At 26.0% G+C, this 26613-nt stretch overlaps 6 protein-coding genes and 2 long non-coding RNA genes across 9 annotated transcripts in view; 4 read left to right on the top strand and 4 right to left on the bottom strand.

Moving 5' to 3' along the window:
- Positions 1 to 177: 177 nt before the first annotated feature.
- LOC122860925 (SWI/SNF-related matrix-associated actin-dependent regulator of chromatin subfamily A containing DEAD/H box 1B-like) lies at positions 178 to 3327 on the bottom strand. Its single transcript, XM_044165000.1, has 6 exons — positions 3258 to 3327; positions 2858 to 3036; positions 846 to 2313; positions 458 to 773; positions 306 to 376; positions 178 to 221 (listed from the first exon to the last, which is right to left on the bottom strand). The coding sequence occupies exons 1-6, from the start codon at positions 3325 to 3327 to the stop codon at positions 178 to 180; spliced, it is 2148 nt and encodes a 715-aa protein (XP_044020935.1).
- Positions 3328 to 3827: 500 nt separating this feature from the next.
- On the top strand, positions 3828 to 8788 carry LOC122856010 (ATP synthase mitochondrial F1 complex assembly factor 2). The gene is made up of 7 exons (XM_044157763.1): positions 3828 to 3980; positions 4082 to 4275; positions 4346 to 4456; positions 4520 to 4700; positions 4770 to 4885; positions 4963 to 5217; positions 8678 to 8788. Exons 1-6 carry the CDS (start codon positions 3923 to 3925, stop codon positions 5101 to 5103), a joined length of 801 nt encoding a protein of 266 aa, XP_044013698.1. The 5' UTR covers positions 3828 to 3922; the 3' UTR covers positions 5104 to 5217; positions 8678 to 8788.
- On the bottom strand, positions 5256 to 9733 carry LOC122855354 (protein eyes shut-like). The gene is made up of 10 exons (XM_044156648.1): positions 9396 to 9733; positions 8934 to 9068; positions 8687 to 8856; positions 8279 to 8614; positions 7237 to 8195; positions 6355 to 7162; positions 6034 to 6279; positions 5788 to 5964; positions 5492 to 5720; positions 5256 to 5420 (listed from the first exon to the last, which is right to left on the bottom strand). The coding sequence occupies exons 1-10, from the start codon at positions 9404 to 9406 to the stop codon at positions 5324 to 5326; spliced, it is 3168 nt and encodes a 1055-aa protein (XP_044012583.1). The 5' UTR covers positions 9407 to 9733; the 3' UTR covers positions 5256 to 5323.
- Positions 9734 to 9880: 147 nt separating this feature from the next.
- LOC122855820 (SET domain-containing protein SmydA-8-like) lies at positions 9881 to 11820 on the top strand. Its single transcript, XM_044157473.1, has 5 exons — positions 9881 to 10489; positions 10570 to 10938; positions 11012 to 11146; positions 11226 to 11508; positions 11585 to 11820. Exons 1-5 carry the CDS (start codon positions 10010 to 10012, stop codon positions 11746 to 11748), a joined length of 1431 nt encoding a protein of 476 aa, XP_044013408.1. The 5' UTR covers positions 9881 to 10009; the 3' UTR covers positions 11749 to 11820.
- Positions 11821 to 11977: 157 nt separating this feature from the next.
- Positions 11978 to 16629, bottom strand: LOC122860915 (fl(2)d-associated complex component-like; the record flags this gene model as incomplete). Its single annotated transcript, XM_044164988.1, has 3 exons — positions 16133 to 16629; positions 15957 to 16032; positions 11978 to 15781 (listed from the first exon to the last, which is right to left on the bottom strand). Coding segments are annotated over exons 1-3 (4071 nt in total), but the record flags the coding sequence as incomplete, so codon positions are not given.
- Positions 16630 to 19434: 2805 nt separating this feature from the next.
- On the bottom strand, positions 19435 to 21542 carry LOC122856334. 2 transcript variants are annotated; one of them, XR_006374135.1, is made up of 5 exons: positions 21314 to 21542; positions 20644 to 20815; positions 20403 to 20570; positions 20094 to 20220; positions 19435 to 20011 (listed from the first exon to the last, which is right to left on the bottom strand). It is a non-coding gene; the product is annotated as an uncharacterized LOC122856334 (long non-coding RNA). The 2 variants fall into 2 exon arrangements; XR_006374136.1 differs by having other exon boundaries at positions 19646 to 20011; positions 20687 to 20815.
- Positions 21543 to 22394: 852 nt separating this feature from the next.
- LOC122856352 lies at positions 22395 to 22827 on the top strand. Its single transcript, XR_006374138.1, has 2 exons — positions 22395 to 22566; positions 22656 to 22827. It is a non-coding gene; the product is annotated as an uncharacterized LOC122856352 (long non-coding RNA).
- Positions 22828 to 23014: 187 nt separating this feature from the next.
- LOC122855567 (double-stranded RNA-specific editase Adar-like) overlaps positions 23015 to 26613 on the top strand; it is a 67718-nt gene continuing 64119 nt past the window's right edge. Inside the window, exons 1-3 of the mRNA XM_044157058.1 lie at positions 23015 to 23135; positions 23218 to 23398; positions 24350 to 24492. The gene's annotated coding sequence lies outside the window, so the exon portion shown is untranslated. The remainder of the gene's footprint in view (positions 23136 to 23217; positions 23399 to 24349; positions 24493 to 26613) is intronic.

Genomic DNA, 26613 nt, shown 5'->3' with positions numbered 1-26613 from the left:
TAACGCGGGAAATATTCAAAAATACATTGGGAACAAGTAGAAATGTTCTAGATTTTTTTTTAAATAATAAAAACACGTAAATATTGTTAAATATTCACGTAATATTTATTCATCATTTACAATAAAACTATTTGACCAAATATACATGAAATAAAAAATATTTTTCAATTTTTTTTTTTAACCAGCAGTGGCGAAAACCTTGTCTTGGAAATCTTGAAGATCTATAAATAAAACAAAAAAAATAATATAATTTTTTGTCAATTTTATAAAATTATTTTATTATTTATTAAAAAACAATATATTACCTTTTGGCTTGGTTTGATAAATGTATTGCTCAATTGTATCCTCAGAGATTAGTCGTTCAACAATTACCGGCCTGAAAAAAAAAAAACAATTATAAAAATATTACATCAAATAAATAAAATAATTGTCTAAAACTTTTAAGAATAATGCTTACTTTTTTTCACCAAGATGATAGCATTCATTAATAGTTTTTAAATAATTATCCTGGAATGTAACGCTGAACATAATAACAGTATCTACCGATGAAAGATTCAATATAAATTCCTTGCAAACATCAACAAATGGAACAATAATAATAGATGTTGATGTATTATTATTGAATTGATTCAGAATAGCCATTTGTTTATCACTTGCTGTTTCATTATCAACTTTTAGAAATTGATAATGTTTCAGTGACAAGTACCTTTCTATAATAAATATATCAGAACGTTCACTGAATATTGCCACTTTATGTCTTCTATGTGTTAAAGCTGGTAACATTTCATTTAATTTATTAAATTTTCCAGAACCATTTAAAATTGTATCATTTTTTATAATAATGCTTTTTAAATAATGATATGGTGTAAATACACGATTTATTTCCATATCAGACATTGATGCATAATCAACTGATCTCAATTGTTTTGTACGTGAATGTTTCACCATATTGTTAATTTCAACTTGTGATATTGCGTATTCAATAAGTTCATCATGCCAATAATTACGAGTTTGCAATACATGATTAACTAATGCTCTAAGTACTTTTGTTGTCTTAATGGCTTTTGTAAAATTGAAAACTTTTTTGCTAATGTCCATATCAATTGACTTTTCCAATATTTGATAATGTTGCTTTTGGTTTGGTGTTAATTTACAATAAACAGCTCTTTCATCATGAATTGGATAATTTTGTTCATAAATAATTGGATCTGTTTTAAATGTAAATGACTTTAAAATTTTCATTTCTTTTTCAGTTTGTTGAACATCAAATTCTGTACACCATGAAGATTTATTAAATTTATAATATTTTTCAGTGTAACATTTTCTTTGACAATTTTCCATATATTTTTCATAAATTGATAAATTTTTTTTATATACTGATGACCACATTGACATATAAATATATTTATATAAATACACTTGATGATTATCAAATGTATTTAATAAAATTATTTTATTTTTAGTATTTGGCAATTGATTTAATGTCAAATATGCTGATTTTAAATTTTCTTCAGTCTCATAAATATTACCAAGATCATAAACAACAACTTTAAAATTCAGTTTTTCAAATAATGATCTTTTTTCATAAGCAACTTTCATGTCCTCATAGGTCATAACAATAGCTTGAGTATTATAAATATCACCACATGCTGAATCATATGTACAATTATTTGATAATAATTGATTTGTCATGTCATTATTGTACTCAGTGATATTTGCAGTTGATACACTTCTAAAATAATACAGCCAATCGTTTATATTTGATTTAAATGTCAATATTAATAATGGTTTACCACTTTCAAGATGATTCATGTTATTTAATAAGCTTGAATATATTCCAATAATTTTTTGTTGTATAGATTTTATTTCACCAACTAATATACCACTCAAATCACTAAATAACAATGATCCCAAAAATTTAAGTTCAGGCTCATAATCAATTGTTACTTTCATAGTTGATGGTCTTGGTATTTTTATTGGATGTGTTCTTGTATTATATTCATATGATGTTGTTATATTTTCAACTTCAACATAATAACGTTTAAATATAAAATTTTGTTGTTCAACATATTCTCGTAGTTTGAGAGATAACGAAGTTTCATTTCTATATTTTCTACGAACTGCAGACCAGAGAACATTTGGAAAAGTAAATTTTCTTATTTCATTTTTTTGTTTTTCAGTATATAAATTCATGCCTTTTGGTTCTGGTTCGAATAATTCTCCAGTTGTCGTTGTTTCTACATCATTAGTGGTATTGGATATTACATCATCGTTGAGATATGCTTGTACACTTCTTGTTTTTCTTTCAAGTTTCTATAATTACACAGAGAAAAATAAAAGATAAAATTTACAAAAAATTAAATTTCTTTTATGCAAATTTAAATGTGTTTTTGATAGATAATTTTAATTATTACTCAAAAAGCTGTATTAAAACCCCATGTTAATCGAACATTAAAAAATTTTTTATTATTTTTTATTATTATTGACTAGTTTTTGAAAAAAAAAAGGGTTTGTTAGAAATGTATAAATTTAAAAAAATGCTGATTGTTGGAATGCACCTTAAAATTGAAAAGTGAAAAAAAATAAAAAGCGAATTCCGACAATGGTAAAATAACTAACACCTGCCTATGCATAAGCACACGTATATGCAGAAAGAGAAAAATTCAGGAAAAAGGATAGGCGCGACATATTCGAAGAAATTTGGAACATTAACTTGAAAATTTATTTTCTATAGTAAGATTTGTTACCTGGCATTTATTGAGCTGTGTATCTTTACTAATATTTGGTAGAAAAAATTGAAAGTAGGCTTATAGAAAAGAGAGAGATATATAGATTAATATTTTATAAATGCAATTACAGTATTTTCGATGTTCAATTCAACATAGGCAGTTGTATTTTCTGCTGGCATCCTTGAATATTCATATGCCACATAAAAAAATCCAATTGCTCCAATTACTCCAATTACTCCGGCTAGCATGAGTACAAGTTTGATCATTTTACATGATTTTCCATCACCTTGTACTTGATTGAATGCATCTAAATAATAAATATAATTAAAATAAAATATAGTTTTTACTTCAATAGATTAACGGTAAAAAATATAGTTCAAGACCTTCTTGGAAAGGAGGGTTGGTCACGTGCAAACAGGAAGGTTGCGTGCAGAAGAGACAAGTGAGAAAACAGAGTGAGAAATAGAGTGATATAAAAAAATATATAGTTGTTATTTTAATAATATTAATTAATTAATTTTTTCTTACCTGATTTTAAAGAACCACTTTCAGCATTATGTAACTTTTTTTCAAGCACTTCACCACAAAAATTCACCATTTTGATGAATATATTATTAATTAATAATTATATTGATGAAATTGTAAATAATTTACTTTTTTAATATACTAAATCACTTGTATAATTTATTGCACTTTAATTATATAAAAAATTTTCAAGTTAGAAAAACGTGGTTGTCCTGGCAAACGCAGGTAAACGGTTACCAAAATGTGGTCTGATTTGGTCTGATGTAGCCAGTTCATGGGATTTTTAACAATGCATTATATGAAAAAGAGGCTGCATATATAACTAGAAAAATTTTCTCATTATATTCCAGGAAATTCATTAATATTTGGAAATTATTTTTCTAGATACATTTCTACGGAATATTTAAAGAAAATTTTTCAACCAAAATTAAATTAAAATTAAATAAAAAATTACAATTAATAACATATGTTTAAATAATATTTTATCGCAATAATATTTTGTTTTTTAATTTAAAAAAAAACGCGTGTTTTTTAAGTATCGTTGTATTATTAGCCACCAGAGCACAACTGAGCAGCACCATCCGGTCAAGTCCTCTCTTTTTCTAACTCCAATAAAAAAATTTGACAATATTATTAACAAAATAAATAAACAATTATTGTTTAACAAAATGTTTTCAACAAAATTATTATCATTTATACCTAAAAACATTGTTGTCAGAAAAATGGGTAATTATTTAATTTATAAAAATAACAATAGTAATAAACTTCAACAACATAACCTTTGTCAATTATAAACAATTCTTAATTTGTTATTATTTTTTTTTCAGCAACTGTACAAAGGTTTTATAGAAAAGTAAATATATTAAATAGTGGTGATAAATATGAGGTAACATTGGATCAAAAAAAATTAAAAACACCAAAAGGACAAGTATTTGAAGTTAACAGTAAACCATTAGCACTTGCTGTTGCAATGGAATGGGAAAGTCAACAAGACATTATCAACAGAGGCAATATGCATTTGGTAAAAAAAATTATTATTAAAAAATTATTAAAAATCATTAAATAATTATTTATATATTTTATAATAATAGACAACTTTGTGTAACACATATTTGGATAATCCTCATCAACACAATCGACTGGATATTGTAAATTACATTACAAATTATCTTGAAACTGATACAGTTTTATTTCAACCAGATGTAAGTACCTATTTTTTTTCAAGCTTACAATTAAATTGTATTTTAATTAATTTTATTATTTAGGATCATGAAGAACTCACTAAATTACAACAAGAAAAATGGGATCCAATAATTCAGTGGTTTTGTGATAGATATCAAATTGACATGACCAAAACTAAAAGTATGAGTCCACCAGTTATACCAATTAAATCTAAAGATATAATAGCAAGACATATGGCTTCATATGATTTGGCACCACTCATAGGTAACACCAATTATTTAATATTTTTCAATAATCTTTTAATATATTACTAATTTTGTTTAATCATTTTAGGATTCATGTATGGAATTGATGTTATAAAATCTGTTATTTTAATGTTTGCTGTTTGTGACAGACATATTAGTGTTGAAGAAGCTGTTGCTTTGTCAAGACTTGAAGAAGAATTTCAGGTAAAAACAAATAATACTTTATCAAAAAACAACATGTCTTAATTTAATTAACAAATTAATTTCATTTAAAAAAATAGATATCTCATTGGGGCAATGTTGAATGGTCACATGAATTAAGTAAATATGATCAACAATCAAGATTGGCAGCTGCTGTATTATTTATTCATCTTCAAACATCATCAGTAACAACAAAGTCACCAAAAATGAACAATACATAATAATGATAATAATACAAATAAGCTATTGTATTTTTTATTTATAAAAATCTAGACAAAGTTTATTAAATTAATAATAATAATATAAACAACATAAACAACTGGACAATATATTTGGTAAGCAATAAAATTTAATAATATTAAAATCTCTATTATTTTAAATAATATTAATCAACTATTTATTAATTAAAAATTCAACTACTGAAAATTATATCAAAAGTTTTTATATATTAAAACCATTGCATGATGGATTTGTTGATGAACATTTTAATAATGGTGTATTACACTCTGGACCCTGCCATTCTTTCATACATATACAACTAAAATTATAAAATTTAATTAATTATTATTATTATTATCAACAATAAAATAGTAGTTAGTTAAAAATTACCTATATGTTGGTCCATGATTAAGACAAACAGCTCCATTTTTACATGAATTATGAAAACATTCATTACGATGACATTCACCAACACCACGACCACTTACTGGACTTGATTTTGTTAATGATATTACTGAATTATCACTTCTAATTTCAACGTCAAATATACAACCAGTAAAACCAGTATGAAGTGGTAAATCATGTGGTAAATTTTCAAAATTTCTTGACTTGTGTCCACCTTGAAAAAAAAATAATCTAAATTATATATTCCTTAATAAAGTATGATTATTGTTTTTTAAATTTACCAATATAAAGAATTGGTGCAACATCAAGTTGAGTCATTGTTCCAACAGCTTGACCAGTAACATTTGTAATTCCATCAACAGATAACCATGCTTCTCTTCCTCGACGTCCAATTCGTAAATTATGAGCTCGTTGTGCTCTCATTGTTAATGGACTTGGTGTAAAAATTCTTCTGACTCCTAAAATTAAATTATATAAAGATTAAATTACATACATTAAATTATAAAAAGAGAGATAAATATTTATACCAGATCCAAGATCCCAGGTCAACATAATATATCCCTTGACATATGTAACAGCAAAATGATCAGTAATATCATGACTTGATCTACCCTGTCCAATAAATGCAATAAGTGATATTTGATCAATTGATTGTGGTGATATTCTCATATTTATTTCCATTTCATTTTTAATATCTGAATCAATTCCATATGCAGCATATGATGAAAAACCAGGTTTAAATACTGAGAATGATGGCTGAACAATTACTGAAGCTAAAAAATTAAAAAGACAATTTAATACAAGGATCATTTAGACTGATAATAATTGTTTTTAATTTAAATTATTACCTTGTTCACAAAGTAGACCATGCATACCAATTGGACAAACACAAATAAAACCAGTACCAGGTGAACTAATACATGTTGAACCATGATAACATGGATTATCATCACAAGCTGTTTTTTCACACATATCACCAGTATAACCAGCAATACAATTACAATAAATTTTACCCTTATAATCATTACAAGAACCAAAATTTTTACATGGATTTAATAAACATAAAAATGATGTACATTCATCAATTTGATATGTTTCTACTGAATCATAAATAAAACTTTTTTCAATATCATTAATTATTAAATTACTCATACAACCAATAAAACCAAGTGAAAAACTTGGAAAATAATGTGAAAATACTTGTGGTATACCACCAAGATGTAAACGTACTTCATGTGGTATTGCTTCATATAATGATAACATTTGTTCACCACTCATTGCCATTGTATTATTAACAAATAATTTAGCTAAACATTTACCAATATTATTATCAATTAAATAACTAAATTTAATTTCAATTGTAATATTATTTCCATCATTAATTGGTGTATCAATTTCACCAAGTAACATTGTTTGTAAACCACATGAAAATTGAAATTTTAATTGTCCAAATTCCATATATAATAATATAAATCTTTCTTCATCAAAAAATGCATGTAAAATTATTCCATTTTTTGATTTTGTTTTAAGCATTAAATATATTTTTAATATTCCATTTTCATTAATTTTTATTTGTTGACGTATATATGATTTACCATTAAATGCTGCTATTTTTATATTTGATTTATCATAACAATCACTTGTACTACAATCACACTGTAAAAAAAAAAAAGCAAAAATATTATTATATTTTTTTATAAATACATACATTTATATTTATTTGAACATACTTGATTTTTATCATTTGAATTTGTTGAACAATTATTTCCAATTTTAGTTGAACTTGTTGAATACATTGTTGATATATCAGAAGTAAATTTAGTTGCTGATGTAGATCTAATTGTTGATGTTAAATTATCAGTTATTGTTACTGGTTGCATTGTAATAAAAGTATCAAAATCAACATCAGTTGTTGAAGCATCTGTCCAAGATGAATATGTTAAACTTTCTACAGTTGTTTGATGCTCATTAGAAATACCTCTTGGTGAACTTGGTATATCTTTTATTGTTGTTATTTCATTTGAAAAATATGTAGATTCTTCAATTGATGGTATTGATGTTGTTGATGCTGATGAACTTAATGGATAACTAGTTGCAGTCTCATTAAATGATTTAATTGTTGTATTTGGTGATTCAGTTGAAGTCAAAATATTTGTTGAATTATCATAATATTGGAAGACACTTGTTGTTGCTGTTGTTGTTGTTTCAATATCATTGATTGTCATGTATGAGGTAGTATTTTTAGTTAATTTATCATCATCAAAATCAGTCTTTTGATTATCAGTCGAATTAATAGTTACCTCATTTGTAAAAAAATTTAATTCAGTTGAGCTTATTTGTGATGTATTAATAATTATTGTTGATTTTTCAATTAAATCATCAGCTACTGTTGTTGTTGCTACTGTTGTTGTCGTTGTCGTTGATACAATATCTTGACACATTCCACCACCATATGGATATGTACATGAACATGTAAAATTATTAATACCATCTATACAAGTACCACCATTATCACATTTGGCAAATTTCGATTCACAATCATTATATTTTAATTCACACAATTGTCCATGATAATCAGGAACACAGTAACATACTGTTTCATTATTTTCAAGAAGACACATTGCATTATTATAACAAGGATTTTCATAACATTCAATAACTGCATGATCACAATCTTTACCAGTAAATCCTATTATTTTTTTAAAAAATAAATTTAATTAAATTAACAAATAGCTAGATATATATATTAAATAAAAAAATCAATTAATTTACCAAATAAACATGCACATGTATAACTTCCAGGATTATTAATACATGTTCCACTATTTTGACATGGTAAATTATCACATTCATTAACATCATCATCACAAAATTCTCCTATCCAACCATCTTGACATTGACAATAAAATGAATAACCAGCTCCATCAATACAATCACCATTATTTTTACATATTGTACTGTTACATACATTCATATCAAATTCACAATGATTTCCATAATAACCATCTTGACATTGACAAGTTATTTTTCCATTATTATCAATACAAGTTGCATTATTAAAACATGGCTCGTTCATACATTCACTAAATATTTCTTCACAATTTGTTCCTTTAATAAATTTTTAAATTATATATTGATAAATGCTTATTTATGTTATTTTTTTTGTTACAGAATATTTACCAATAAAACCATCAGGACATGTACAGTTGTAGTATGCAATACCATCATTACAAGTACCACCATTTAAACATGGATTTGACCAACAATCATCCCAATTAATTTCACAATTAAGTCCTGTGTATCCATCAATACAGTAACATGAGTATGTATTAAATTCTCCAATAGCATAACTTTATTAAAATAATAAAAAAATTTCAATTATACTGAGCATGTTTTTTTTTTTTCATTTAAAAGATAAATTTTATACCTGTTTTTATTATCAAGGCAAATTCCATAAGTACAAGGATTATTGCTGCAATTTAATGCTCTTGTTTTGATTGTAAAAAAAAGAAGCAATAAAAATATTACTTGTTGCCATAACGAAAATGTTGACATACACGACCTGGTAAATTAAATAATTATATATTTTTTTTTCTTTTTTAAATAATGTAAAATTAATTTTACGTGCAATTTTATTTAAAAATAATAACAAGTAAATAAATAGCTTTAATAATTAAAATACTTTTACTATGTTCATGTTGTTCTCTATTTAAATTAAATAACTTACCTTTTTTTTATATAAAAAAAAAAGAACTTAGTTTTCACTATTGTTAAATAATAATAAATTAAAAACACAAACAAACATTTAGTGCTGATAAAATTCTTTTTTTTTTTTTAAATACTATGTGAGATGATTGTTTAAGATAACTTGTTGAAATACTATTATTACCTTATCGTCATACTGATGTTGTTTAAATGAAAGGTGAGAAAATAACTGGGTTGATGTTATAGTTATTATATTGATACTTAAATTTTGTATCTATGGTTACGTGTAAACAACAAATGTCATCGACTTTATATATATAATTTTTAAAAGTACATGTGTGTACATACTACATCATAATGGTTTTTTATTGGCTTAGAAATTTTGTTGCGTTGCTATGCTCTTGTCAAGCACACCAATTTTTTCTAATCGAATAAATCCATGCAAGGGCTTTTTTTACTAATGACAATTTAAATTCCATTTCATGGAAAAATATTTCTACAATTGAATTTACATGATGTTTTAGATTTTTTTCACTATTAAATAATGGCTTTTTCTCCATTGAAATTTTTTTTCTAGCAACAATTAAAACTTGTCTCTTCTTATCTAATTAATTAAAAAAAATATCTACCTATACATTTTTGACGAAGAAATTTTTCTTTAGAGAAGAGGTATACTCGTTTCTATTTTAAGAAATGAAAATTTAAAAATATACATGACCTCTTCATTTCATTAGTAGTAAAATCCACTCATCTATACCAATAAAAAGAAAACATATCTGACTATTGAAAGGAAAGAAAATGATAGAGCCAGAAATGATGGAAAAACTTTTAATAAATTATTTGAAAAAACATAATATTTATGATAATAATAAATCTTGGTGTGTTAAATATTCAAGCTTAGGTGGTCGCGGTCTTCATGCAATTCGTGATATTAAACAGGGTGAATTAATATTTACTGATAAACCATTGATAATTGGACCGAGATGTTACAATAAATATTTACCAATGTGTATTAATTGTTACAAATCTGATTGCACATTATTTTCTTGTGATAATGGTTGCGGTCTACCAATTTGTTCAAATGATTGTGAAAATTCAATAAAACATATTAATTCAGAGTGTAAATATTTAAATAATTTACAAGTAACATGTGGATCCATGTGGTCAATGGAATTATTACAAACAGTTGTACCAATACGTGCATTATCATTAAATGATGATGAAAAAAAATTGTTAAATGGTATGGAATGTCATGATGGTCCTGGACATGGAAGAGAAGTATTTAAAAATAAAAAAAAATTAATATTTAATTAATATAAAATCATAAAATCATTATTAATTTAAACTATATATTTTAGATTGAATTATTAAAAAAAAATATTTCAAATATTATCAATGAAGATGATGAAAAATATATGAAAAAAGTATGTCGTATTTTTGATACAAATGCATTTGAGACAGTTTTAATAATTGATGGTAAAACATCAATAAGTTTACGAGGATTATTTCCACTAGGTGCATTACAAAATCACAGTTGTACACCAAATACTCGTCATTATTTTACAAATAATAATGTCATGATAACAAAAGCATCAAGAGATATTAAAGCTGGTGAAGAACTCACAATGACATACACTGATTTATTATGGGATACATCATTACGTAGACGATACTTGATTGCATCAAAACATTTTGAATGTAATTGTAAAAGATGCTGTGATCCATTGGTTAATATTTTTTAAAATTTACTTGAATAATTTATTTAAATATTAATTGAAATATACATTTTTTTTTCTCAAGGAATTGGGAAGCCAAATTGGAGCAATGAGATGTGCAAATATTGATTGTTATGGTTTTATATACCCTGACGAGCCATTGAACTTTGAAACATCATGGTCATGTCGTGAATGTTTTAAAAAAATTACCAACAGACAGGTCAATATAAAAATAAATTTATAAATTGTCTTTTTTTTAATAATAATAAAATAAATCAATTATTTTTTTTGGTATTCAGATAAAAGTTATTCGTTCAGGAATAAAGTCTATTATTGATCCAATACTACTTGAATCACCTCGTAAATTATTAAATTTTATTGAAACTGAATTATTAACTCTAGTACCACCGACAAATCACATCATGCTTGACATGAAATTTCGTATTATTTCTTATTTTGGAAGAATTACTGATTTAACATGGAAAGAATTAACTGAAAAAGAACTTGAACTCAAGGAAAAATATTGTTATGATTTACTTGATATTATGGATCATTTAAATCTTGGTGATCATCAAAAAAAAGGTAACAAAAAAAAAAAAACAAACCAATAATAAATAATTAGTGAGTATTATTGAAATATAATTTATTTATATTTTAGGATTAATTTTATACGAATTATACTGTACGATAAATGAAAAATTACGTAGAGATAAAAATTTAATAATAAAAAAAAATAATGATAAAATTATTGATAAAATATTGGAAATACTTAAAGATGATATATCAGCACCACTTGATTTGAAGAATTTTCAAGATGTATGATTATTTAGTTGTATTGATCAAACAAAGAAAAAAAAAATAAACGAGTCATAAAAATAAAAAAATGCAGAATAACAATAACATGAAAAACTTTTGATAAATTTAAATTTTTACAAAATTTATTGCATTCTGTTAATAATTTTTCATAATAATTAATAATTGATAATTGATAATTGATAATAAAAGTTTGAAAAATGAAATATGCTAATAATAATATTATTATTTATGCTTTTTGTTCAAGTAAAAATTTAGCCTCATCATATAAATTAGTGAATGGCTTTAATATATCTGGATTATTAATTTTATTAATCATAAATGAATTAAAATTTATATTAAATAATGAATTTTTTTTAGTGCTATTATTGATTAATTTATGTCTTAATAATGCAGTATGCATCATAGCAACGTCATTAAGTAAATAATCATTATTTTCATGTTCATCATTAGAACATAATTCATTAATAAAACTATCAACAAAATCATTACCAGCTAATTTTTTAGATATACCAATTCTACGAAATATTTCTTTTGGTTGCCAACGACTATGAGCTGATTTAATGTCATTATTTGATGTTGGCCATTTTGGTTGAATTTCTTTAACAAGACTTTCCCAATCAACACCAAGTGCATCACCTAATCCTTTACCACTTGTTTTAATATCTTCTTCAAGTTCACCATCAGATATTTCTTCAAAATCCATTGTTTCTAAATTTTCATCATCAATACTTGTTGTTATTGGATCATCTTTATCTTTATCTTGTTTAATAACAGATGTTCCTCCATCATCAATTGTATTATCATTAATATTTAATTTAACAATATTTTTTTCTTGATTATTATTATCATTGTTATTATTGATATTATTATTAATTGATATTGAAACAATTGATGAATTATTTTTTTCATTTTTTAATAATTTTTTTTGTGATTCTTCAACGTCATCCATATTAAGTATATCATCAGGATCATCACTAATATCACTTAGATCACTCTCAGCAACATGATGTGTTTGAAAACTATCATCTAATTTTTTAATTTCTGGTACACTTGTATCTTGTGTTTCATTTTTTATATTTTCATTAATAACTTGTTTTTGAATTAAATTATTATCAGTTATTATTTTACCTTCAGATAGTTCAATTAATTTTTTATTAATAGTTTCTTCTTTTAATGTTGGATTAACTATTGTTGTTGATGATGATGATGCTGGTGTTGTTGTTGTTGATGTTGTGGCTGGTGTTGTTATTGTTGTTGTTGTTGTTGATGCTACTGGTGTTGCTGCTGTTGTTGTTGTTGTTGCTGGTGTTGTAGTTGCTGCTGTTGGTGTTGATGTTGATGCTGTTGTTGTTGCTGTTACTGATTGTGTTAATGTTTTTGATGGTAAAGTTGATGTCGACGTTGATGTTAATGTTGATGTTGATGGTGGTTGTGATTGTAATTGTTTTGATGGATGAATTTGATTAACAACATGTGTTGTTGTAACAATTGTTTCATCTTTATTTTCACCAACTGGTGGATTATTAAAAGGCACTCTTCTTTTAGCATGTGGACCATTTTCATTTGCTCCATGTTCCATTTCTTTTAATCTTTCATTTCTATATGCAGCATTACGTAATAATAATGCTGGATTTTCCCATTTACGATTTTCACCAATTTTCCATTCTGGTCGTGGATTATCATATCTTTCTGTCCAATCATCTTTATTATTATCTGATGGTCTTGTTACAGTTTCACAATCCCATATACCTGGATTTCTTGGTGCTGGTGGACGCCATTCACGTTCTTCCCATTCATTATTATTATTATAACGACGATCACGATTATGTTTTTCAATTTCATGTGGTAATTCCCATTTATCATTACCATTATTTTCATCTCGTATAATACCTGGACGTAATTTATCAGTTGAATTATTGTATAATTGATGAGCTGGATGAATTTGATGAGCCTGATGAGCTGAATGTATTGGATGACCTGGATGACCTGGATGACTTGGATGTACTGGATGATGATGATGATGATCATCAAATGGACGTTGATCTTGTACTGGATATCTTGATTGTGGTCTTGTATCATCACGTGTACGTCTGTCATTAATAAATTTTCGTGTTTCAATTGGTACTTTTCTTCTTTCATCATCATGTGAATGATAATCAATTCTTGTTGTTGATTCATCTGATTGTTCCCAATGATCATTTTGTAATCTTGTATAACCACGTTCAAATTCAATATTTTGTCGTGGACTATCACGTCTTTCAAGTTTTGTTGTTACAATATCTTTTCTTTCATGATCAATCATTGTTGATGAATGACCTCTTTCAAATCTTTGATTAAATCTACGATGTCTATTTGTTTGTCCACGTTCATATATTTGTTCTGTTATATTATGTTCACGTATATTTGATGTTATATTTTTAGTATCAATTGTTTTATCAAGTGAACGTTCACGTGGAAAACGTTCTAAACGTTCACATCTTTCATTTTTTTCAATAATTCTATCAAATCTTTGTGTTATACGTTCTCTTTCTAATACTTTAATATCACGTTCATTTCTATCAATTCTACGATCACGTGAATTTATTTTATCATCTTTTTCTTTTTCACGATATCTTGATTTATCAAAACTACCACTTGGTGATGATGATGATAATAATGGTAATTCACGTTCACGTATTTTTATTAAATCTTTATCACGTTCACGTGTTCTTTCACGTGTACGATGATCAACAATATCATCACGTTCTTTATGTTGTTGCTGCTGTTGTTGTTGGTGTTGTTGTTGTTGATCAAAACGTTGCTGATTTCTATCATTACGTTGTTCTTTTTCATGATGTTCTTTAATACGTGAACGTGAATTACGCTCATCAATAATATTCTTACGTTGATTATCTGGTAATTGATTAATAGTACGTTTATGAAATGTTTCATTTTTTCTAATATTATTATCATCCCGTTCTTTATTTTTATGAAATTCATGTTTATCAATATCACGATTACGTATTGATGATGATGATGATGTTCCTGCTGCTGCTGCTTTTTGTAATATTAATTGTTTATCTTGATGACGTAATGGTGGTGTTAAATCACGTTTAACACGTGATAATAATTTTTCAGGTGTTCTACTACGATGAAATTTATTAATATTTGTATCTTTAACAATTATTTGTGATACATGCTGTTGTTGTTTTGGACGTTGATCAAGTGGTGGTGTTCTTGATTTTAATTGTTCTTTATCTTTAATACGTGGCTTAACAATTGTTCTATCATTATCATTAATACGATTTTTTAATTTATCAATATTACGACATTTTGTTATATCTTGAAAATTAATTGAATCATCATAATCACGTCCTTTACGATGTATACGTTGTTCTTTATCATCACGTGATTTTAATTTTGGTGATTCACTATGATTTTTATCTTTATTTATTATTGATTTACTTGTTGTTGATGCTGCTGTTGTTAAACTTGGTATTGGTGATCTTGATTTAATGTCATTATGTTTTCTTGTATTACCAACAATAACTCTTTTAACATTTGTATTAGTACTATCACGTTTTGTTGTTGATGTTGTTGTTGTCATATCAATTTTTTTCTTTTTTTTAATAATTTTATTATCTTTTTGTGCAACAAGACGTTTTAATTTAATTTTTTTCTTACGTTCTCTCTCATCATTATTACCAATATGACGTTTAATTTTTTTAATTTTTTTATGTGAATCAGATGTTGATGATGTTGATGAATCATCACTACTTGAACTACTACTTGATGATGATGTACTTGATGAATGTGAACTTGATGATGTACTCATAGCTTTTTTTTTATGTTTTGATCTATCTTTACCATGTACTTCTTTATCTTTCTTCATTTGTAATTCTAATTCTTTTTGTAATAATTGACGACGTCTTTCCAATACTTTTTCGTCTTCGTATTCCAAATCAGTTTGATTCCACTCTTCTAAATCAAGATCTGGACTCTGTGGTGTTTGTGATACAAGTTTTGATGTAATACGTTTGAAGTGATCTTCTTTTGGCTGCTTTGGTTCAACATAAAACACCATTTTTACAATATTTAGTTAACAAATATGTATATGGAATAGAAAAAAAAAATCGATACTTGTTTTTTTTTTTAATATTATTTGTTCTTTTTTTTTTTACTTATTATTTTTGTTTTTTTTTTTTTTTGAGTTTTTTTTCTTATAGTGTACTTACTGTCACTGTACTTGCATTTGTGATGTCCTTTTTAACTCGTTTTGATGGACTTATCAGAGTATGAGTATTTGCATATCTGTAATATTTAAATAAAAATTGTTAAGTTAACTTGTTGGAGTATTTATTTATTTATTTTTGTTTAATTTTGTATTATTATTATTATTATTAAAACTTACTTGCAAGTTTTACCATATGAACAACTGCCATTCAATGCCCAATTCCTACAATAATCACTGACTGTTTGTTGTTGTGTTGTTACAATTGATATTGGCTTGGTTCCTAATCTTTCAAAAACACTTGGTCTTCTCAAGTCTGCATTACATTTAGTTGCGTCAACTTGTATTTTTTTTACATTTGATTTTGACATATTATCACTATAAAACAATATTATCTGTACAATTATAGCACATAACTGCACTATGCAAATGCTTCTTTTAATGTTTCAATCATAAACTTGATGATGTTTTTTTTTTTTCTTTTTTTTTTCTTCTTCTACTCAACTGCTCATTTATTTTTAATAAAATAAAATAATAATTATTAAACTAATTATTTCAAACACTTGATTATGATAACACTTTGTTTTTGTTTTTCATTCATTTTTTTTTTTAATTAATTATTATACAATTGATTAATGAGGGGAGAGAAAAAAATACACAACTATTCTCTCTTAACCTCTCATTTTATTCGGAAAACTAATTTTATTATTATTATTATTTGGACAAGGGCATTTTAATTAATGGGATTTTTAGGTGTACGTCATCTGCTGGTACATACTTGATTTTTAAAAATAAAATGGCTGAATATTGGCGCCATTCTGTTCAGCTGAATTTAAAAATTTAAATTACGAAATATTTCGATAAACGTCGACGATGTATTAATAAAATAAAATATTTACTTACTTAAAAATTCAATAAATAAATAAATAAAACATTTGCACTAAATCTTCAAATTATCTGAACATAATAAAACAGGGTATTGCGCTTTAAGCAGCAAGTTTTGATGGATTTAAAAATAAATCACTTGGGGTAATACATGATAACGATAACGATGCTCGTATATATATAATTGCAACCGTGCAATTTATAATTTGTTTCGACTGAAATCATTAATTAAATAAAATCCTACCTTGTAAGCGGATGTTCATCTTCCCACGCTGGTCATCAGAATTGCTCAGCATACTGCATTCCATGAAGATCAGAGAATTCTGCACTCCATGTAGTTCATATGATGATTATTCAATCTGATCCAGGTTAAATGATCACACACAAGCACCACACACACGTACACAAAACAATGATCACTACACTTTTTACACTTTTTACTAAAACTTTTTCAAAAACACTTTTCACTACTTTTCACTTCACCACTTGTAAATATAACAATAAAATTGAAAAAGATAAATTATTTTAATATACTGTTTTCATAATTATTCACTTGATAAAAAACTATTTGACTTATTTATTTATAAAAATTATTTATTGATTTGAAAGTGGTTTGCCAATTTTAAAAAGTCTCGAGTTGTCAGCTAAGTTGATAATTTTGGACTACCTTTGGAGCTGGTGATGGTGATGGTGGTATTATTGAATCTTAGGCTCTATCTAATCACTAATGTACCACTTACTGTTGTTATTGTTAACCATTTACCAATTTCTATTAATTTAATTAAATTTTTCCGTCGTTTCTCCGAATCAACTTGGGTAAGGGAACCTTCGGAGATATTTCTCCGCGAAAAAAAACACACGCGTAATCACGGAGAAATTCGGAGAAATATTTGCACACAAATTATATAACACAAAATAAAAATAAAATTTTTAAAATAAAATGATAGATTAATTATAGTGAACTCACCTCCAAGAGCAAATAAAAGTTATATCATGATAAGGATGTTTTTTAGGATCTAATTTGTGTACTATATTTTTATTATAAGTCGTTGTCTTGTCACAACTACCAATTATATAAGTGTGTTTCATTCGATTAACAAACTGCTGACGAATGGAGTAAACTCCATCGTGCCAGGATTTTTTTAGAAAAGTCAACAGACTACTGGACAAGTTTGTATTAACATTGCCAGACGTTGAGCACAATCATATCCTTGATAATTGTGGTGGTAATAGTGGGGGTGATGATAGTGATGATAATTGTGGTGGTGATGATGGTTGCAATAGTGGGAGTGAAAAAATAATAATTGACGAACAAAACAAATCAATAAAACATTTAGAAGAACTTTTAAATCTTTCTCAACTAGAGATCCGTCAACTTAAAAATACGGTTCATGAATTATTAGGCAATATTAACGTATTTTGCCGAATACGGCCTAAAATACCAGTTGAAATAAATAAACCATCTTGTTCCATCACGTACATACATGATTGTGCTCTACAAATCACAAGTAGCAGTTTTTTACATCATGGAAAACAAGAATTTAAGTGCGACAAAATTTTCCCTCAAATGGCTACACAAGCCGATCTTTTTAAAGAGGTGGAAATATATATACAAGCATTTGTAGAAGGGTACAATCTTTGTATCCTGGCTTATGGGCATACTGGTTCCGGTAAAACATTTACAATGGAAGGTAGTCCAGATGATGATGGCTTGATACAAAGAACAGCTTGTCATATATTTAAAAAAATAGAAGAACAGCTTGTTATATATTTAAAAAAATAAAAGAATATAAATTACTTGGTTGGCAATATAAAGCTGAAGTTAATATTTTAGAAGTTTACAATGAAAATATTGTTGATTTACTTGGTTCAAAACCGAAGAGTCATAGAATACGTATGGATCAATACAATAATCTATCATTTTATTTTAAAAATTTTATTTTTATTTTGTGTTATATAATTTGTGTGCAAATATTTCTCCGAATTTCTCCGTGATTACACGTGTGTTTTTTTTTCGCGGAGAAATATCTCCGAAGGTTCCCTTACCCAAGTTGATTCGGAGAAACGACGGAAAAATTTAATTAAATTAATAGAAATTGGTAAATGGTTAACAATAACAACAGTAAGTGGTACATTAGTGATTAGATAGATATATAGAAATATTTCTCCAACTTTTTCCAACTTTCTCCGCCTTTTTTCCAACTTTCTCCACCTTTTTACGAAAATGACCCATATGGTTGGAGAAAAGTTGGAGTACATTTCAGGTTGGAGAAATGGCGGAAAAAAGTTGGAGAAAAGTCGGAGAAATATTTCTACCAGGGGAGCCTAAGATTCAATATCATCACCACCACCATGTGATGACATTGAAACACTGAAGTTTTTTTATGTAATTTCATGTAACACAACACATATCTCGAGTATGAGATTGATCAAAAGTTTCAACATTTTAAAACACACTTTCTTTATTATTTAATGATTGTATAATTTTTATTATCACATAATTAACAGTAAAGAAACTGGTAAATAAAATTTTAATTGTAACTAATGACAAATTGTGATGCTTATTTTTTTGATCAAAGAAGAAGCAATTATATAAATTAGGTTCAATAAAATTATTTATTATTATATTTTCCAAAAAATAATTTGAACAATCTCAAAGAAAACATAATGGTAGACTAACATTGGCAGACTTTATCATTTGAATGTTAATTTTTTTATTCAATACAAAGAATAATAATTTTTATTTCAAATTTTATTTTATTATAATACATAGAATTATAATTTTTTTGAATTATCAAATTTCACGTGAAGTACTTTTTTTATCTGTCATTTCCATGAATTACTATATTTATTTAAAGTTAATTATCAATCTTATAATTATCGTAATGAATAAAAATATCATTTGATTTAATTATAAACAATTATTAAATCTTTTAGTTGTGTCGTTGCTCAATCAAAGTATATTAAAGTCATATTGCAGCTTTTTATAATGTCAATTGTATTATTATTTTCGACGTACATATTTTCAACATTAACACCATTATCTTGGTATTTTTCATGTTGTATTTTAAATAATGCAGTAGCTTTCTTTTCTTTATCATTGAAGCTTTTGTATATTTTATTTTACATACATTAGCAATACCAATGCTTTTGCCATGAATGAATTTGATGGAACTGTAACAATAAATTATTAATTATTATTAGATGAATTTTAGACTGGACTTTTATTTTTTTTTAATAATATAATACAACTCACTTGACTCCAAAATGATTTTGGCTTCATTGACAAAGCAATTTAATTATTTTTTTTGGTCCCAGTTTTAACGATTGTTGTTGATAAATCACATTAACACATTAGACGATTTAGCCAACCTTTTTTGTATCTGTAATAATTAAATAAACGTTATTATAAATTTTTACAACTTATCATGTAAATGGTCTCGATGTTATTTTGTTACTGGTTCAAGTGTATCAGTATTTTATAATTATTAAATTATCAAATGATTTTATAATTAATTTAATTACTTTTTTAAGTACTTGATAACACTAACTAAAATCAACGTACCATATGACACTTTCAACAATTTCTTAGTATTTTTCGTGTTATATTTTAGCCCACAAGAAGCCTCAATCGTGTCAGTTTTTCATTTTCTTTATCATTAAAGCTGTTGTTAACTTTAATTCACATAAATTAGCAAGGCTAATGCTGTTGCCATGAATAAATTTAATACAACTGTAACAATAAATTAATAAATTATTATTAGATTAGTTCGGGGCTATACTTTAATTGAACTAAATTGACTCACTGTACTCAAAAAAGGTTTTGTCTCCAATGATAAACCAACTCACTTGACTCCAAAATGTTTTCGGCTTCGTTGACAAAGCAGTTTAATTATTTTTTTTTTGGTCTCAGGTTTGACAGTTATTGTTGATGAATCACATTTACACATAGGATGTTTGAGCAATACTTTTTGTTATCTGTAAACAATTAAAATATTAAATAAACATTGTGTTATAATTTTTTTTCAAACTGGAGTAATTATTGACAACAAAAAAAGTTTGAAGAAAATGATATTATTGAATTTATGGTAAATGTATTAAAAAATAAAATTAAACAATAATTTAACAAGTAGACAAAAGAAAATTGAAGCTCAAAGTAAATAAATAAACACTAAACAATGACAATAAAAACTGATAAAGGCCTCAAACAAATAAAAATTAATATTTAAATTTTTCACTTTTTTTCAATTGTTATTAATAAAAAAACGATTGTTATACAACAAGGATGCTATACATCACAAATTTTGATAAATATTTATAAATAAATTAATAAATTCTTTGTCTTTGTTAAACATGACAACCTACCCTCAAATCATTGATATTTTTTTAGCTTAATTATTAAAAAAAAATTACATAATTATGTTTGTTTATGCACTAAATAATTAATAACAATGAAATAACATAATATTTACATACCATTTGTTTATTATTTAACAAGTTAATATTTGCCTTTGTCAGCTCAAAAGGCGTTGACATGTCCATTGATTTTGGCCAAAATTCACAAAAGTCAGTAATAATTTATATCACAATCTGTTCACAATAATTTAATTAATCGATTTAATAACAATTTATAATTTTTTAACAATTAATATTGCAAAAATAAGTGTAAAAAGTCACAACACTGAACGACATTACACCAACACACACTCACACACACTAATGTAAAAAAAAAAATTTAACAGCCAGGTGGCGCGACGATTCCAAAAATCAAAATGGCCGCTGCTTTGTTAGAGTGAAAATGTGTGTCGTGACTTTGACACTTATTATTGCAATAATAATTGTTAAACAATTATAAATTGTTGATAAATCGGTTAATTAAATTATTCTGAACAAAATGTGATATAAATTATTGCTGATTTTTGTGAATTGTGACCAAAATTAATGGACATGTCATCGGCGTCTGAGCTGACAAAGGACAATCTTAATTTGTTAAATAATGGACAAATGGTATGTAAATATTGTGTTTTTTCATTGTTATTAATTAATTAAGGCATAAACAAACATAATTATGTAATTTTTTTTTAATAATTAAGCTAAAAAAAATTCATGATTCGAGGTTAGGTTGTCATGTTTTACAAAGACAACGAATTTTTCAATTTATTTATAATTATTAATAAAAATTTGTGATATACAGCATTGTTGTAGCATCCTTGTTGCATAACAATCGTTTTTTTATTAATAACAATTGAAAAAAAGTGAACAAATTCAACGCTAATTTTCCATTGTCTGAGGGCTTTGTCAGCTGTTATTGTCAGTTTTTAATGTTTATTTATTTACTTTAAGATTTAATTTTTTACTGTCTATTTGTTATTTAATTGTTTATTTATAATTGTTCATACATTTAATTTTTATTTATTGGTTTAATTATCATTTATTTATTTATTTACCATAACATCAATAATATTACTTTCATTTGCTTTTTTTTTGTTGTCAATAATTACTCGAGTTGAAAAAAAAATTATAACATAATGTTTATTTAATATTTTAATTGTTTACAGATAACAAAAAGTATTGCTCAAACATCCTATGTGTAAATGTGATTCATCAACAATAACTGTCAAACCTGAGACCAAAAAAAAATAATTAAACTGCTTTGTCAACGAAGCCGAAAACATTTTGGAGTCAAGTGAGTTGGTTTATCATTGGAGACAAAACCTTTTTTGAGTACAGTGAGTCAATTTAGTTCAATTAAAGTTTATTTAAATTAAAGTATAGCCCCGAACTTATCTTATAATAATTTATTAATTTATTGTTACAGTTGGATTAAATTTATTCATGGCAACAGCATTAGCCTTGCTAATGTATGTGAATTAAAGCTAACAAAGGCTTTAATGATGAAGAAAATGAAAAACTGACACGACTGAGGCTGCTTGTGAGCCAAAATATAAAACGAAAAATACGAAGAAATTGTTGAAAGTGTCATATGGTACGTTGATTTTAGTTAGTGTTATCAAGTACTTTAAAAACTAATTAAATTAATTATAAAATTATTTGATAATTTAATAATTATAAAATACTGGTACACTTGGACCAGTAACAAAATAACACCGAGACCATTTACATGATAAGTTGTAAAAATTAATAATAACGTTTATTTAATGATTACAGATACAAAAAAGGGTGGCTAAATCGTCTAATGTGTTAATGTGATTCATCAACAACAATCGTTAAAACTGGGACCAAAAAAAAAAATAATTAAATTGCTTTGTCAATGAAGCCAAAATCATTTTGGAGTCAAGTGAGTTGTATTATATTATTTAAAAAAAATAAAATTCCAGTCTCAAGTTCATCCAATAATAATTAATAATTTATTGTTACAGTTGCATCAAATTTATTCATGGCAATGTATGAGAAATAAAATATACAAAAGCTTCAATGATAAAGAAAAGAAAGCTACTGCATTATTTAAAATATTTGAAACAACTAAGGCTGCTTGTATGTTAAAATACAACATGAAAAATACCAAGATAATGATAATGTTAATGATGACAATATAATAAGGTACATCGATTTTATTTCGTGTTACCAAGTGGTTTAAAAATTGATTAAATTAATTTTAAACCGTACGTTAATTTAATAATCCTAAATAATTCTGGTACACTTGAACCAGCAACAAAGTAACAAAAAAGCTATCGTGACTGTCTATATGATATGATGCTTCAACAAGGCTAAATCTTTGATAATGAAAAATCATTACTTAATTATTTTCATTTTCAAGTTTAATTTAATTAACAAAATATTTAGTTTCAATGAATTGCCCAACACTTGATGAATTGTCTAACATAGTGTTGGTATTATTGATGTTTATCCAACATAAAGTCTTTCCTAATGTACCATTTATTATTGTTATTGGTAAATATTTACTTGTTGTTGAGCTCTATCAATTTTAATGAATTTTTTTTTGATAAGCTGGTGTTGTTACTTGTTGCTGTGACCTGGTTATTTCGTCCATAGTTACAGTAAACTGTTGGTCAAGAAATAAACAATTAGTTAGCAAACTGAGGCTTTACCATTTGCTAACCGTTGTAACCTCAGTTGAATTTTATTAACTACCAGTTTACCGTAACTTGGGACGAAAAAAACCATTCTTACAAGTCACAACGACTGATCCCCTGGGGTGTAACAAGAATTAACCGCCACTATTAAAAACAACGTACAGTATATACTCAGCAACACACAGAAATCAAAATGACTCATGTTATCAGCTGTTAGCACTAGGTCTTTTTGAAATTGATTAATCATTTTTAAATATCAATAATAATAAACTATTTGAAAATATTAAATTTATTATAATATTGTTAACTAAATAATTAAAATTATCATAAGCCAATGCTTGAAAATAATTTGTCTATTTCTCTTCTATTTAGTTAACATATTAAATAAAAAAAAAATAATTAAATTAATTTATAAATTAAATAAATTAATATGTTTTGATATTTTTGTTTGTTTCAGGTGGTGTAATAGTAGTGATAAAAAGTTTTAAAAATTAGTGAAATAGTGTTTGTGTGTACTGTAGCTGATTGAATCATCATGAACTACATGGCTTTGGAGCATTTTGATAACCAGCGTGGGATGGATGTTCATCCGCTAAAAAGGTAGGATTTTTTATAAATTATTGGATCCATATCGTCTTGATTTTATTTTTAAAATCTCTATGATACTTCTTGATATATTATTTAGGTCATTTATCTTATTTTTTTACTTTGTTTTATTTACTATGTAATAATTTAATTAATCTAAACCTAATATACCAACCAATAACAACGCAGTAACATACAGACAGCCTGCCGAAAGTTTTTCATCACGTCACTACTACATACAATTCTCGAAAATATTACTCCGAATGAAAAAAAAATAAACAAATAATATTTTATTATTATTAATTATTTACTTTTCACTGACTCGAATTTAATTATTAATTTAGATAATTGATAATTAAATACTAACACTTCATTAAAAATAGTTGTGTCAAGTCGTCGCGGTATATTTATTAAATGACCTTGATATTGTTTAAAACCGTTATTTATATGTATAAAAGAAAAAAAAAAAATATATTATAATCGAGAAAATAAAAGAGACTTGATAATCGTTAAATCGCTATCAAATTGATATAAAAAATGAAAAATAAAAAACTACACTCGCGATAGAAAAAAATAAAATAAAGGACCCCATTGGACAAGGTGATAGACACTGGATCAGTGCAGGAATCAGGAAAAAAGATCTTTTACAGCAACTCATTTTATAAATCCAGCTGGAGAGTCATTATATTGGGCTTCATAGCGTTAAAGCAGCGCAGTCAGCAACAACAAAAATTGCTGGTTGACTTCTTGAGTACACTGTTCGTATGTTGGTTGTGGATCCCCGTAGAGATAGACGTCACGACGATCGCAGGATAATAATAAAATTCCTCACCTTATGTTTTTTTTTTAGATGTAATACTCATTGTTGTTAGATTTCAGATTTCGGACCAATTACGTGAAAGAATTGAAATCTCCTATGGTTTTCAATTGCTCTTACCTCATTGGTCCGAAAATCGCGAAATCTAAAGCAAGCTATTTAATTGGTGCGCATCTACTCCAAAAAAAGGCTTATAAGAGTGGGGATTAAAGTCGATTTTTTTTTATTATCCTGCTGATCGTCGTGACGTCTACATCTCTACGGGGATCCACTATTACAACATACGAACCGAGTTGTGCTGAAGTGTACTCAAGAAGTCAACCGGCAACTGTTATTGTTTTTGTGTGCTGACTGTTGCTGCTGCTGCTGCTATAGAAGCCCTAATATAATTGACTCTTCAACTGCTTCTTGGATTTATACAATGAGTTGCTGTAAAAGTTTGCTTTTTTCCTGATTCCTGTACTGATCCAGTGTCTATCGCCTTGTCCAGTTATGGGGGTGAGTCATTTAATCCTTTTTTATTTTATTTTTTTCTATCGCGAGTGTAGTTTTTTATTTTTCATTTTTTATATCAATTTGATAGCGATTTAACGATCATCAAGTCTCGTGTTAGTATTTATTTATCAATTATCTAAATTAATAATTAATTTTGAGTCAGTGAAAATTAAATAATTAATAATAATAAAATATTATTTGTTTATTTTTTCTTTTATTCGGAGTAATATTTTCGAGAATGTAGCGCATAGAAGTTTTAATATTTATTCATCAATTGAATGAATTGATAATTAATTTCAAGTCAGTGAAAATTAAATAAATAACAAATAAAAATATTATTATTATTTTTTTTTTATTATTTGGAGTAATATTTTCGAGAATTGTATGTAGCGAAGTGATGATAAACTTTCGACAGACCGTCTGTATGTTACTGCGTTGTTATTGGTTGGTACATTAGGATGCTGAAACCTTGTTGGCTTTGCTGGTGAGAGCGAATTCTCTCTCTCTCATCTTTTTTTTTGTGTTGTGTTTTCTTGGAATTATTTCACATCAGATGTAGAAAAAATAAACCGAGAGATGGCATATCCAAGAACAATATAATATTTTTATTTTTTTTTTTAAATTATATATTTTTTTTTTTATTCTTTTCCAATTGCAATATCATTTATTTCCTTTTTTTAATATTTGCCAGTATTATAATATTAAACTAATAAATAAATAAATTCGTGAATTTTTTTTTAAATATTATAATTATTTATCGTCAAATTATGATAAACAAAAAAAAAAAAAAAAAAAAATGTAAAGTAAAAAGTAAAGTGGGTACA

Source organism: Aphidius gifuensis, linkage group LG1, assembly GCF_014905175.1.
Source record: "Aphidius gifuensis isolate YNYX2018 linkage group LG1, ASM1490517v1, whole genome shotgun sequence".
Classification (NCBI taxonomy): domain Eukaryota; kingdom Metazoa; phylum Arthropoda; class Insecta; order Hymenoptera; family Braconidae; genus Aphidius; species Aphidius gifuensis.
The sequence above is the reverse complement of the archived record's forward strand: the minus strand, read 5'-3'. Positions and strand labels throughout refer to the sequence as shown.

Bases quoted from the DNA above. Each gene is read 5' to 3' on its own strand.
- LOC122856010 (XM_044157763.1), top strand. From the start codon at position 3,923: ATGTTTTCAACAAAATTATTATCATTTATACCTAAAAACATTGTTGTC. The intron at 3,981-4,081 runs GTAATTATTTAA...TTTTTTTTTCAG, and splicing joins CATTGTTGTCAGAAAAATGG to CAACTGTACAAAGGTTTTAT. The intron at 4,701-4,769 runs GTAACACCAATT...TAATCATTTTAG, and splicing joins TGATTTGGCACCACTCATAG to GATTCATGTATGGAATTGAT.
- LOC122860925 (XM_044165000.1), bottom strand. From the start codon at position 3,327: ATGGTGAATTTTTGTGGTGAAGTGCTTGAAAAAAAGTTACATAATGCT. The intron at 3,037-3,257 runs GTAAGAAAAAAT...TTTATTATTTAG, and splicing joins AAGTGGTTCTTTAAAATCAG to ATGCATTCAATCAAGTACAA. The intron at 222-305 runs GTAATATATTGT...TTTTATTTATAG, and splicing joins TTATCAAACCAAGCCAAAAG to ATCTTCAAGATTTCCAAGAC.
- LOC122855354 (XM_044156648.1), bottom strand. The intron at 5,965-6,033 runs GTATAAATATTT...ATTTAATTTTAG, and splicing joins GACCTGGGATCTTGGATCTG to GAGTCAGAAGAATTTTTACA. The intron at 5,721-5,787 runs GTAAATTTAAAA...TTTTTTTTCAAG, and splicing joins TGCACCAATTCTTTATATTG to GTGGACACAAGTCAAGAAAT.
- LOC122855820 (XM_044157473.1), top strand. From the start codon at position 10,010: ATGATAGAGCCAGAAATGATGGAAAAACTTTTAATAAATTATTTGAAA. The intron at 10,939-11,011 runs GTTAATATTTTT...TTTTTTCTCAAG, and splicing joins AAAGATGCTGTGATCCATTG to GAATTGGGAAGCCAAATTGG. The intron at 11,509-11,584 runs GTAACAAAAAAA...TTTATATTTTAG, and splicing joins TGGTGATCATCAAAAAAAAG to GATTAATTTTATACGAATTA.